The following is a 13150-nucleotide window of genomic DNA, read 5'->3' as shown; positions in this document are numbered from 1 at the left end:
GCAGGGTTGCGTCATGTACTTTAGTAATTTTAACCGGGTTACAGTGGTAAGGCTAATAAACTTACACCTTTCTTGTTTAAACCTAAGAAAACCTGCCTGATTGGCTCACTTGCAATTACAATTAGAGTTCAGTGAGCAAGGCTGACTGAGGTGGTAAGCTAAAATCACTGTGTTTAAAAAGATAAACCCTGTTACGGCCAAACCAGGTAAGGGTTAAATGGGAAGCCTGAGATCTCTTCCTCACCCGGTCATAACACAGTTGATACTGACAATTGATGACATTATCGAGAAAATGAATGGTACTAAACACTTCGCTAAACTTGACCTCGATGCAAGCGACCATTAAATTGAGCTTGCAGAAAAATCAAGACATCTTACTGTATTCTCCACCCACATCAGACTTTTTCAATACAAGAGGCTCAACTTTGGAGTCAATTCAGCAAGTGAGGTAATTCAGCACATGATTCAGTCTGCACTTCAAGGGCTTGAAAGCACACTGAACATTAGTGATGACATTCTCAACTATGGCTGCACCAAAAAGGAATTCAAGACACACCTACATGCATGCCTACAACGTCTGAGAATGTAATCGCACCTTAAATATAGACAAGTGCTTGTTCAATGAAAGCAGAATTGAATTCTTCAGTCATGAAGGAGTATCACCAGATCCATGGAAAGTTGAAGCCATTACAAATGTTGCAGATCCTCTCAATGTGCAAGAAGTCCGGAGTCTCCTAGGACTCATCACATGCTGCAGTTGATTGATTCCTGACCTCACTACACTATCTGCCCCCTTACGTGATCTGACAAAAGAGACCGCCAAGTGGGAATGGACTAAATCACACAAGCAGATGGTACACCAGATCAAATGACGTTTGTCAGCAAGTTGCATAAATGCCTATTTCAACTCTGAGAAAGCCACCCAGCTAGTCATGGATGCAAGCCCAGTTGGCTTAGGTGCAATTCTCATACAAAAAGACAAGACAGGTAATCCATCAATTGTTGCGATAGAGCAACATTATTTGCAAACACAGACAAGTGCTCTCAATCACATGGGGTATCTTACACTTTTATCTCTACTTATATGGAAGTGAATTTAAAGTAATAGCTACACATAGACCACTAGTGAGCTTGTTCAACAATCCACATAGCAAACCAACCATTGGAATAGAATCAAAAACAAGAAATGCTGGAATCACTCAGCAGGTCTGGCAGCATCTGTGGAAAGAGAAGCAGAGTTAACGTTTCGGGTCAGTGACCCTTCGGAACCGAAGAAGGGTCACTGACCCGAAACGTTAACTCTGCTTCTCTTTCCACAGATGCTGCCAGACCTGCTGAGTGATTCCAGCATTTCTTGTTTTTGTTTCAGATTTCCAGCATCCGCAGTATTTTGCTTTTACATTGGAATAGAATGTCGGATACTCAAACTACAAGACTACAAGTTCCATGTTGAGTATCAGCCAGTTAAGCTCAAACTAGCGGACTACCCTTTCACAACATTCTTTACCAACAATCAGTGCTACTAGTCATGAGGAAAAGGTTGCCAAACTACATCTTAACTACGTAAGTGTAAAGGTGGTGCTAAAGTCGTTAAAACTAATATTAATGCAGCAACAAAACAAGATGAGACTTTACAATTATGTATGAAGGCTATGGAATCACGAAACTGGAAAGATGTGATCGAGAAAGCGTCTACAAATAAAATTGCTCACACACTACAAGGTCTTCACAATGTTTGAAACGAGCTCACTATTACAACCACATCTGATCTCATGTTACGCAACAACTGTATTGTCATTCCACACTCATTGAGGGAATGTGCTGTCAATGTAGCACATTAAAGACACCAGGGAATCGTCAAGACCAAACAACTCCTTGGGGAAAAGTATGGTTCCTGTTTTATATTATTGCTAGCATTTTAGATGCTAGGTTGCACTTGGTTTACAGAGATTTCTGAGTCGTTGTAAATCTAAACAGTAACTTATTTATTGTATTTACATAGGCTTATGGAAAATGCATATAGTCCATCCAGCTTCTGCTACTCATGATGTTTCTTCTCCCAAGCCGATTAGGCATGTGATCTGTTGCGTGATGTCACAGTGGGAGTTGTTGCTCTTACTGTCCCAAATATTAACCCTTTCAGACCCTTATACTACATCTCCCCCCCCCACCCCCCCACCAAGTCTCTGACATCACAGATTCAATCTGTCAGGAGGCTTCACAACTTTCCTTGATCAAGTTCTTGTCGGACTCAGGAGATCAGTCGTTTTTTTCTGAACTCTTGGCCATTGACTTGGATGGTCTTCATTGAGGTTTGCAGTGTCTGGTTTTCTCTGAACTTCAAGATCAACATCTGGTCCATCCAAATATGACAGACTGAAGCAAGAGAGGATATAGCAGAAGGTCTGACCATCATTTTTCAGTCCTCACTGGATTCAGGTGTGGTGCCGGGGGATTGGAGAACTGCTAATGTTGTACCTCTGTTTAAAAAGGGATTGAAGGATAGACCAAAAAAATTACAGGCCAGTCAGTTCAGTAGTGGGCAAATTATTGGAATCTATTCTGAGAGACAGGATAAACTGTCACTTAGAAAGACACAAGTTAATCAAGGATAGCATGGATTTATTAAGGGAAGATCTTGTTTTACCAGCTTGATTGAATTTTTTGAAGAAGTAACAAGGAAGATAGATGAGGGTAGTGCAGTTGATGTGGTCTACATGGATTGTAGCAAGGTGGGTACAAAATTGGCTCAGTGGCAGGAAACAAAGTGTAATTGTTGAAGGGTGTTTTAGCGACTGGAGGGCTGTTTCCAGTGGTGTTCAGCAGGGCTCAGTACTGGGTCCCCTTTTTGTGGTATATATTAACGATTTGGACGTAAATGTAGGGGGCATGATCAAGAAGTTTGCAGACGATGCGAGATTGGCCGAGTGGTAGATAGTGAGGAGGATAGCTGCAGGAGGTTCAGAAGAGACAGGTTAGAGTGAGTGAGGGGAGCAGAGAAATTGAGACGGCCGATGTCACACCAACAGTTCTCAATGAAAAGGGCTCTCCGCTTCTTCCTTGAACAGAGGCCCAACCAGTCCCCATCCACCATCATCCTCCTCCGCCTGGCTGAACTTGTTCTCACATTGAACAACTTCTCCTTCAACTCTACTCACTTCCTCCAAATAAAATGTGTTGCTATGGGTACCCACATGGGTCCTAGTTATGCCTGTCTTTTTGTGGGGTATGTTGAACATTATTTGTTCCAATCCTACTCAGGCCCCCTCCCCCAACTCTTTTTCCGGTGCATTGATGACTATCGCTGCCGTTTCCTGCTGTTGCTCTAAACTGGAAAACTTCAACTTTGCTTCCAATTTCCACCCTTCTCTCATCTTCACATGGTCCATCTCTGACACTTCCCTTCCTCGACTTCTCTGACTCCATCTCTGGGGATAGGCTGTTCATTAATACTCACTCCCACAGCTTCCTTGACTACACTTCCTCACACCCTGCCTCCTGTAAGGACTCCATTCCATTCTCCCAGTTTCTCCGTCTCCGATGCATCTGTTCTGATGATGCAACCTTCCACAACATTGCTTCTGATATGTCTTCCTTTTCCTCATTCGAGGATTCCGCCCCACTGTTTGACAGGGTCCTCCACCATGTCCGACCCATTTCCCGCACTTCTGCCCGCACCCCTTCCCCTCCATCTCAGCACTGCAACCGGGTTCCCCTTGTCCTCACTTTCCACCCCACCAGCCTGCACATCTAAAGGATCATCCTCTGCCATTTACGCCACCTCCAGCATGATACCACCACCAAACACACCATCTCCTCCCCTGTCAGCATTCTGAAGTGACTATTCCCTCTGCGACACCCTGGACCACTCCTCCATCACCCCCAACACCTCTTCCCCTTCCCACGGCACCTTCCCATGTAATAGCAGGAGGTGTAATACCTGCCTTTTTGCCTCCTCTCTCTTCATCATCATAGGTCCCAAACGCTGCTCCCAGGTGAAGCAGTGATTTATGTGTACTACTTTCAATTTAGTATGCTGTATTCACTGCTTACAATACAGTCGTTTCTACATTGGGGAGACCAGACGCAGTTTGGGTGACTGCTTTGTGCAACACCTCTATTCAGTTCGCAATCATGAACCTGAGCTTCTGGTTGCTTGCCATTTTAATTCACCACCCTGCTCTCACGCCCGCATTTCGGTCCTTGGCCTGCTGCCGTGTTCCAGTGAAGCTCAGCACAAGCTTGAAGGACAGCACCTCATCTTCTGATTAGGCACTCTACAACCTCTGGACTCAACATTAAATGCAGTAGTTTCAGAGCATGACCTTTTTTTAAAATTTTGATTTATTTTTTAAATATTTAATTTATTTTTAACCATGTGCCTGTCTTAAACTTATTTTTTCATGTTTTTGTTTTTGGACAAAGCTGTTCATTGTTCTGCCATTAACACTCTCTCTGGACTAATGCTTTGTCTTTAACTGCAACTACTAGCACTCCTTTTGTCTTTTATTCCATGACATCTCTGTTATTTAATCTCTCCTGCCCTCTGTCCTATCACTCGCCTTCCCTTTTGTTGTTCTTTTCCCCCCCCTCCCCACCCCACTTTCACTTGCTCAAAGACCATTACATTTCTAACCTCTGTCAGTTTTGATGAAAGGTCACAGATTTGAAACATTAACTCTGTTTCTCTCTCTACAAATGCTGCCAGACCTGCTGCATATTTCTAGCACCTTCTGTATTGTACTTTAATAAAGAAGACTCTACATTATGTTCAAAAGCCTGCAGTCTCTGTCTCCTATCTTATACCAAACTCGGCTAAGCCTCACTCCAGTCCTGAGACCGTCACAAGTGGTACTTGGCGGGGTAGGATCCAGGCAGCTGAGTTTTAGATGAGCTGAAGTTTTTTTAAAATATTGAGGGTGGAGAATAGGAGACTGGACAATGCTGAATTGTGAAACCTGGAAGTGACAAATGCATAGATGAGGATTTCAGCATCAGATGGGCTAAGGAAAAGGCAGATATGGGCAATGTTGTAAAGGTGGAAGTAGGCAGTTTTTATGATGGACGCAATATGGAGTCAGAAGCACAGCTTGGGTTCAAATAGAACTGTCTAGTGCTTTCTAAGACAGAAGCTATGAAGAAGGATGGAATTGTGGTGAGGATAATGGGTTTGTGGCTGGGCTGAAGGCAATAGCTTTGGTCTTCCTAATGTTTAACTGGAGGAAGTTAGAGTTAGAGAGAGATACAACACTGAAACAGGCCCTTCAGCCCACCGAGTCTGTGCTGACCATCAGTCACCTATTTATACTAATCCTACATTATTCCCATATTCCCTGCCACATCCCCTCCTACATTAAACCCATATTCCCTGTCACCTACCTACAATAGGGGGAATTTACAATGGCCAATTTACCTATCAACCTGGAAGTCTTTGGCGGTAGGAGGAAACTGGAGCACCCGGCGAAAACCCACGCGGTCACAGGGAGAACTTGCAAACTCCGCACAGGCAGTACCCAGAACTGAACCCAGGTCACTGGAGCTGTGAGGCTGCGGTGCTAACCACTGCGCCGCTTGCCACTGTGCCACCCGAAGTTGTGGCTTATTCAGGATTAGACAGCACAGAAGCAATGGAGAAGATGAGAGAAGTGGTGATGAGATAGAGCTGAGTGTTATCAGTGTACATGCAGAACCTGAGGTCATGTCTTCTGATGATTTGCCAAAGGGCAGTATGCAAGTGAATGATCTATCCTTGAAGGACTCCAGATGTCACAGTGCAGTAGAGAAACCATTTCTTCTGGTGCTTTGGCTATGATTGGATAGCTAACAATGGAGCCAAGTGAAGACAGTCCCACTGAGCTGGACAGCAGAGGAGAGGTGGTGGAGCAGGATGTTGTGGTCGGCTGTGTCAAAGGCTGCAGAAAATTTGAAAAGAACAAAGAGGGATAGTGCCCCACTATCACAGAGGATGTCATTTGTGACTTTGATTAGGAATATTTCAGTTCTGTGGCAGGAGTAGAAACCTGATTTGAGGGAACGAAACGGAGTTGTGGAAAATATGCACAAAAATTTGAGATAACAAATTCAAGGGCTTTGAAGAGTAAAGTGAGTGGGAAGTAGGGTAGTAGCGTGCAATGATAGAGAGTTGACATAGGTTGGTGAGGATGGGAGTGATGGGCAAACAGGACTTAGTTTGGGATAGAATAAGGGCAGCAGTGTTTTGAATGAGCTAAAGTTAACAGATATTGCATAATGAGAGGTCAGCCAGAGGATCATTAGAATAGCCATTTGGAAGTGACCAAGATGCGTATGTGGGTTCCTGAGGCACATTGGCTGAGTTAAGAGACAGGTGGAAATCGACACTCTTGATCCAATGTTTATCTCTTCAGTGAACTCAAATTACTGAGTTTTTAAAATAGCATTTTCAAAAATTTGCATTTTTCAGATTTTTTTCATCAGATGTGGGTGTTGCCCATCACTAATTGATCTTGTGAACGTCTGGTGGTGAGCCGCCTGCTTGAACTGCAATAGTCCATGTGGTGAAGGCACATCCACAGTGCTGTTAGGGAGGGAGTGTCAGGATTTTGACCCAGTCACAATAAAGGAATGACGATATTTTTCCAAGTCAGAATGGTGTGTGATTTGAAGAGAACTTGCAGGTGATGGCGTTCCTATGCATCTGCTGCCCTTGTCCTAGGCAGTAGAATTGTGGGTTTGAGAAGTGTGGGACTGATAGCATAGATCTGTGGAGAGCTGCCATGGACTCGATGGATTGAATGGCCTCCTTCTGTGCCATAAATGACTCTGTCAATCAATGACTTCAAGATTGTTGGATGGCCACCTGAGAGAAATAGACTTGCAGGGCTATGGGGATCGAGCCAGGGAGTGAGAGGTGCTGTTGAAGAAGCCTGGGTGAGCTGCTGCAGTACATCTTGTAGATGGTATACACTGCAGTCACAGCGTGGCACTGGCCTAGGACGCTGGCCTGTGGAACTCCTGCAGTGATGCCCAGGGACTGAAATGATGGGCTTCCAACAACCACAACCATCTTCCTTTGTGCTAGGTATGACTGCAACCAGTGGAAGTTTTTCCCCTGATTCCCATTGACTTCAATTTTACTGGGGCTTCTTGATGTCAAGGGCAGTCACTCCTACCATGCCTCTGGGAGTTCAGCTCTCTTGTCCATGTTTGGACAGAGGCTGCACTGCGATCTGGAGCCGAGTAGTCCTGGCAGAACTCAATCTATGCATTACTGGTGAGTAAGTGCCACTTGATAGTGCTGTTAATGACCCCTTCCATCACTTTGCTGATGATTGAGGGTAGACAGATGTGCCGGTAATTGGCTGGATTGGATTTGTGCTGCTTTTTGTGGACAAAATATACCTGGTTAATTTTCCACATTGTTGGGTAGATGCTAGTGTTGTAGTTGCATTGGAATACTTGGTCAGGACTGTGGCTAGGTCTGGAGCACAAATCTTTAGCACTACAACCGGGATGTTGTTAGTGCCCATAGCCTTTACCCTGTGTCTTCAGCTGTTTCTCAGTATCATATATTTTATGCAGTTATTCTACATTTACATTACCAGGACTTTAGGTAAGAGTATGTTAAAGTTTCTTAACCTACTTTTGCTTGGTCTGGAAGCAAAGCAAATTTAAGGGTCAAAGCAATTCAATTGTTATGGTTGCTGCCCTTACCTGTCTGAGTAGGTTATGGTTCCTGGTTAATTTTCCCTCCTATGCTGTTCTCTCCATCTTTTGGGAGGTAGTTTGAGTATGGTGGAAAGGGGAAGAGTGGATTGTGCCACATGGGTGGCCAAGAATGGGCCCCAGACAGTGTTATATTTTTGTTTGTCAGTGTGAGACTGAACTTTTACATTGGGACATGTCCCACAAGTGCTTCAACCACATGATTGTAAGAGGGTCCAGCATAGTGTGGGGGGAGGGGCGGGGGTGGGGGTGGAACCTTTATATACCTGGCAATAAGAACTGCACTACCCCATGTGCAAAGGGAAAGGAGCTCCCACTCTCCAGTCAATAGAACCAGCAAGGATTGGTCTGGGTCCTCTAGATTTATGAGGCCATGCATGGGCCTTGTAGTCTCCCAGATCACCATTAAAAATGGTTAATACAGGAGTATGTCTCATTTGTAATTTTTCAGAACTTCTAGTAACAAAAATGAGAACGGGCAAAGATTTATATTGATAATTGTAAAACCTCACAAAGTTTTTTCGTAAACAGTTCTAATATACATAGAAACATAGAAAATAGGAGCAGGAGTAGGCCATTCGGCCCTTCGAGCCTGCTCCGCCATTCATTATGATCATGGCTGATCATCCAACTCAGTAGCCTGTTCCCGCTTTCGCCCCATACCCTTTGATCCCATTAGACCCAAGAGCTATATCTAACTCCTTCTTGAAAACATACAATGTTTTGGCCTCAACTGCTTTCTATGGTAGTGAATTCCACAGGTTCACCACTCTCTGGGGGAAGAAATTTCTCCTCATCTCAGTCCTGAAAGGTTTACCCCATATCCTTAGACTATGACCCCTGGTTCTGGACTCTGCCACCATCGGGAACATCCTTCCTGCATCTACCCTGTCAAGTCCTGTTAGAATTTTATACGTTTCTATGAGATCCCCCTCACCCTTCTGAACTCCAGCGAATATAATCCTGACCAACTCAATCTCTCCTCATACGTCAGTCCCGCCATCCCAGGAATCAGTCTGGTAAACCTTTGCTGCACTCCCTCAATAGCAAGAACATCCTTCCTCAGATACGGAGACCAAAACTGCACACAGTATTCCAGGTGTGGCCTCACCAAGGCCCTGTACAATTGCAGCAAGACAGCCCTGCTCCTGTACTCAAATCCTCTCGCTATGAAGGCCAACATACCATTTGACTTTTTTATCGCTTGTTGCACCTGCATGCTTACCTTCAGCGACTGGTGTACGAGAACACCCAGGTCTCATTGCATATTCCCCTCTCTCAGTTTATAGCCATTCAGATAATAATCTGCCTTCCTGTTTTTGCTACCAAAGTGGATAACCTCACATTTATCCACATTATACTGCATCCGCCATGCATTAGCCCACTCACTCAACTTGTCCAAATCACCCTGAAGCCTCTCTGCATCCTCCTCACAACTCACCCTCCTACCCAGTTTTATGTCATCTGCAAATTTGGAGATATTACGTTTAGTTCCCTCATCTAAATCATTAATGTATATTGTGAATAGCTGGGGTCCTAACACCAAGCCCTGCGGTATCCCACTAGTCACTGCCTGCCATTCGGGGAAAAAACCCATTTATCCCTACTCTTTGTTTCCTGTCCACCAAGCAATTTTCTATCCATCGCAATACACTACCCCCTAATCCAGGTGCTTTAATTTTACATGCTAATCTCTTATGTGGGACTTTTTCGAAAGCCTTCTGAAAGTCCAAATAAACCATGTCAACTCTACTAGTTACATCCTCGAAGAATTCTAGTAGATTTGTCAAGCATGATTTCCCTTTCCTAAATCCTTGCTGACTCTGCCCGATTCTACCACTGTTCTCTAAGTGCTCTGCTATAAAATCTTTGATAATGGACTCTAGAATTTTCCCCACTACCAACGTCAGGCTGACTGGCCTATAATTCCCTGCTTTCTCTCTACCTCCCTTTTTAAATAGTGGGGTTACATTAGCTACCCTCCAATCTGTGGGAACTGTTCCAGAGTCTGTAGAATCTTGAAAGATGACCACCAATGCATCCACTATTTCTAGGGCCACTTCCTTAAGTACTCTGGGATGCATACCATCAGGCCCGAGGGATTTATCGGCCTTCAATCCCATCAATTTCCCCAATACCATTTCTCTACTAATACTGATTTCTTTCAGTTCCTCTCTCTCACTAAGCCCTGTGTTCCCCAACATTTCTGGTATGATATTTGTGTCCTCCTTTGTGAAGACAGAACCAAAGTATGCATTTAGTTGGTCAGCCATTTCTTTATTCCCCATAATAAATTCCCCTGTTTCTGACTGTAAGGGACCTACATTTGTCTTCACCAATCTTTTTCTCTTCACATACCTATAGAAACTTTTACAGTCAGTTTTTATGTTCCCGCAAACTTGCTCTCGTACTCTATTTTCCCCTTCTTAATCAATCCCTTGGTCCTCCTTTGCTGAGTTCTAAACTGCTCCCAATCCTCAGGTCTGTTGTTTTTCCTGTGATATTTTTATTTCAGAAAATTCATCACTTTTGTACCTATTCAGTGATTTGTGTGATATTGTTGCTTTTAATAAGAGATGAAATGACCAGTCAGATTTATTGAGTAGGAATGGTAGAACATTTTCAATTAGTAACCCTGATTTCAAATGCATTGAATGACTCCTCCTGAAGTGAGAGGAAGAAGCACTTGTAGGATTATCAGTATTGTGTTCAATCGTCTTTCCGTCTAACTTACATTGAGACGTCAGCTGAGGGAAATAATAATAGAGGTTATTTTTCTTATTTGGATCAAATTAAAATATTTTCTGTTTTGATGTTTTTAACAGGTTGTCAGTCTGGATGAGACCAGCATTGTTGGAAAGATATCAAAGCAGTGGTCAGGTCTTATTCGAGAATACCTCACAGATACTGATAACTTCGGAATTCAGTTTCCAATGGATTTGGATGTTAAAATTAAAGCTGTCCTTCTTGGAGCATGCTTACTAGTGGTAAGTGACAAAGCAATATTATAGTTGGCATTATTGGGAGGGAAGGTTGGCAAGCAACATGAGCTAAAATAGTGCTGAACTCAAAAGTTCCACTGTTCGTAGATTAGGGCTCAAAGTCCTGGGATGGGGCATGCCGGAAATGGGATTTGCACTTGTGTGGTGGCAGGAATTTGGGGCAGGCCCTAGATCCATTGGGTTTTCATCCCAAAGGTGCTACTTTGTACATTTCAGCCCAACCTGAAATTTGCTGCAGAGTCTGCCTTTGGTCACTGCCATATGCTGATCACAGTGTTGTTTAGTTTAGAGATACAGTACTGAAACAGGCCCTTCGGCCCACCGAGTCTGTGCCGACCATCAACCACCCATTTATACTAATCCTAAACTAATTCCATATTCCTACCACATCCCCACCTGTCCCTATATTTCCCTACCACCTACCTATACTAGGGGCAATTTATAATGGCCAATTTACCTATCAACCTGCAAGTCTTTGGCATGTGGGAGGAAACCGGAGCACCCGGAGGAAACCCACGCAGACACAGGGAGAACTTGCAAACTCCACACAGGCAGTACCCAGATTTGAACCCGGGTCGCTGGAGCTGTGAGGCTGCGGTGCTATCCACTGCGCCACTGTGCTGCCCCAATTAAGCAATGCTATCATCAGGTCTAAATTCCATGACTTCCATCTTCCCATGAAACCTTCTCAATGTAAAAAAAACTATACAGCAATAACAAATGCCAGGATCTCCTCATCAAGGTGAAAGTAATTGTTTAGCACCATGGAATCATAGTTTATGGCACAGTAAGAGACCATTTGGCCCAAGGTATTTGCGCGGCCAAAAAACGAGCCCCCAGTCTAATCCCACCTTCCAGCATTTGGTCCGTAATCCAGCAGGTTACGGCACTTGAGGTGCGTATCCAGACACCTTTTAAATGAGTTGAGGGTTTCTGCCTCTACTACCCTTTCAGACAGTGAGTTCCAGACCCCCACCACCCTCTGGGTGAAAATTTGTTTCCTCATCCCCCCCCCACCCCCTCCACTCCTTCTACCAATCACTTTAAATCTATTCCCCCTAGTCACTGACCTCTCTGCTAATGTAAAAAGGGAAGCTGCTTAAAGATGAGATTGCAGACTTTGGTCATTTCTTCGGATTAACTGCTGGAATTAGAAAAGTTGTACTGCTGTCCTCAGGAAGCTTTCACCTACATTATCCTTGAGGAGCACAATACTCTGCTGTATCTGGTCTCTTTGAGACTATTCAAAACGTCAGTCAAACTATCTATTAGGCAGTGAATAACTGTACCACCAGCAAAATCTTGCTCTCTTTGGACAAATTGAACATTCCTGAGTTATACTAGATATGAAAAAATCTCTGAAAATTAACCAGCAGCCTGAAATGATGATCGAGCATGCACTTCATGCCTGCCATATTGGAGGCTTAGGTAGCTCCAGGATTTGCAGATGTTCCTGCAACAATTGCCACTTTGTCTGGAATGCATTACAATGATCTGAAATCCTCTTGAATATTGGTACTTATCAAAGCAGTGGACTTTACTGCTGACCCTGCCACCCATTTCGGAAGAGCGCAGAATATTATAGAATCCTAGAATAATACAACACAAGAAGGAGACCATTTGGCACATCATGTCTGTGCCAGTCCTTTGAAAGAGATTATTCAATTAACCTAGCTCCCCTCCTCTTTCCCCATTGTCCTGCAGTTTTATTTTCCCTTTTCAAGTACTTTTCCAATTGCCTTTTGAAAATTATGATTGAATCTGCTTCCACCACCCATTCAGACAGTGCATTCCAGATCATCATCATGCCTTGCATTAAAATGTTTTCATCATGCTGCCTTTGGTTCTTTTCCCAATTACCTGTGTCCTCAGGTTGCTGACCCTTCTGCCACTGGAAACAGTTTCTGCTCACTTCCTTTATCAAAACCTTTCATGATTTTGAAAATCTTCCCTTAACCTTCTCTAAGGAGAACAGTCCCAGATTCTGTAATCTTTCCACGTAACTGAAGTACTGCATCTCTGGTTTCATTCTAGTAAATATTCTCTGTACCCTCTTCAAAGCCATGGCACTCCGAATTAGTCACAGTACTCCAGCTGTGTTCTAATTAGTGTTCCATAAAGGTTTAGCTAAACTCCTTGTTCATGTGCTCTATGCCTCTATTTTTAAAGCCAAGGATCTTGTATGTCTTCTCAACCTGTCCTGTCACCTTCAAGGATTTGTGTACATACGTTCCCAGATCTCTCTTCCTGCATCCTCTTTAAAATTGTACCACTTAATTTCTATTGCCTCTTCACACCATAGCAAATAACTTCACACTTGTCTGCATTTAAATTCATCTGCCATGTGTTTGCTCATTTCACCAATTTGTCTATGTCCTCCTGAAGTCTGTTACTTTCCTCCTTAATGCTTACTATATTTATGAATTTCAACTTTGAAATTATTC

At 43.6% G+C, this 13150-nt stretch overlaps 1 protein-coding gene across 7 annotated transcripts in view; it reads left to right on the top strand.

Annotated features, from left to right (window-relative positions):
• LOC137371446 (phospholipid scramblase 1-like) overlaps positions 1-13150 on the top strand; it is a 348513-nt gene that overhangs the window by 308814 nt on the left and 26549 nt on the right. For all 7 annotated transcript variants that reach the window (XM_068034064.1, XM_068034065.1, XM_068034062.1 and 4 more), the window contains one exon: positions 10530-10691. In XM_068034064.1, coding sequence (XP_067890165.1) covers positions 10530-10691 — 162 coding nt within the window. The remainder of the gene's footprint in view (positions 1-10529; positions 10692-13150) is intronic.

Source organism: Heterodontus francisci, chromosome 6 (genome assembly GCF_036365525.1).
Source record: "Heterodontus francisci isolate sHetFra1 chromosome 6, sHetFra1.hap1, whole genome shotgun sequence".
In the NCBI taxonomy this organism is placed as follows: Eukaryota; Metazoa; Chordata; class Chondrichthyes; order Heterodontiformes; family Heterodontidae; genus Heterodontus; species Heterodontus francisci.
This window is presented reverse-complemented; position numbering and strand designations above follow the sequence as displayed.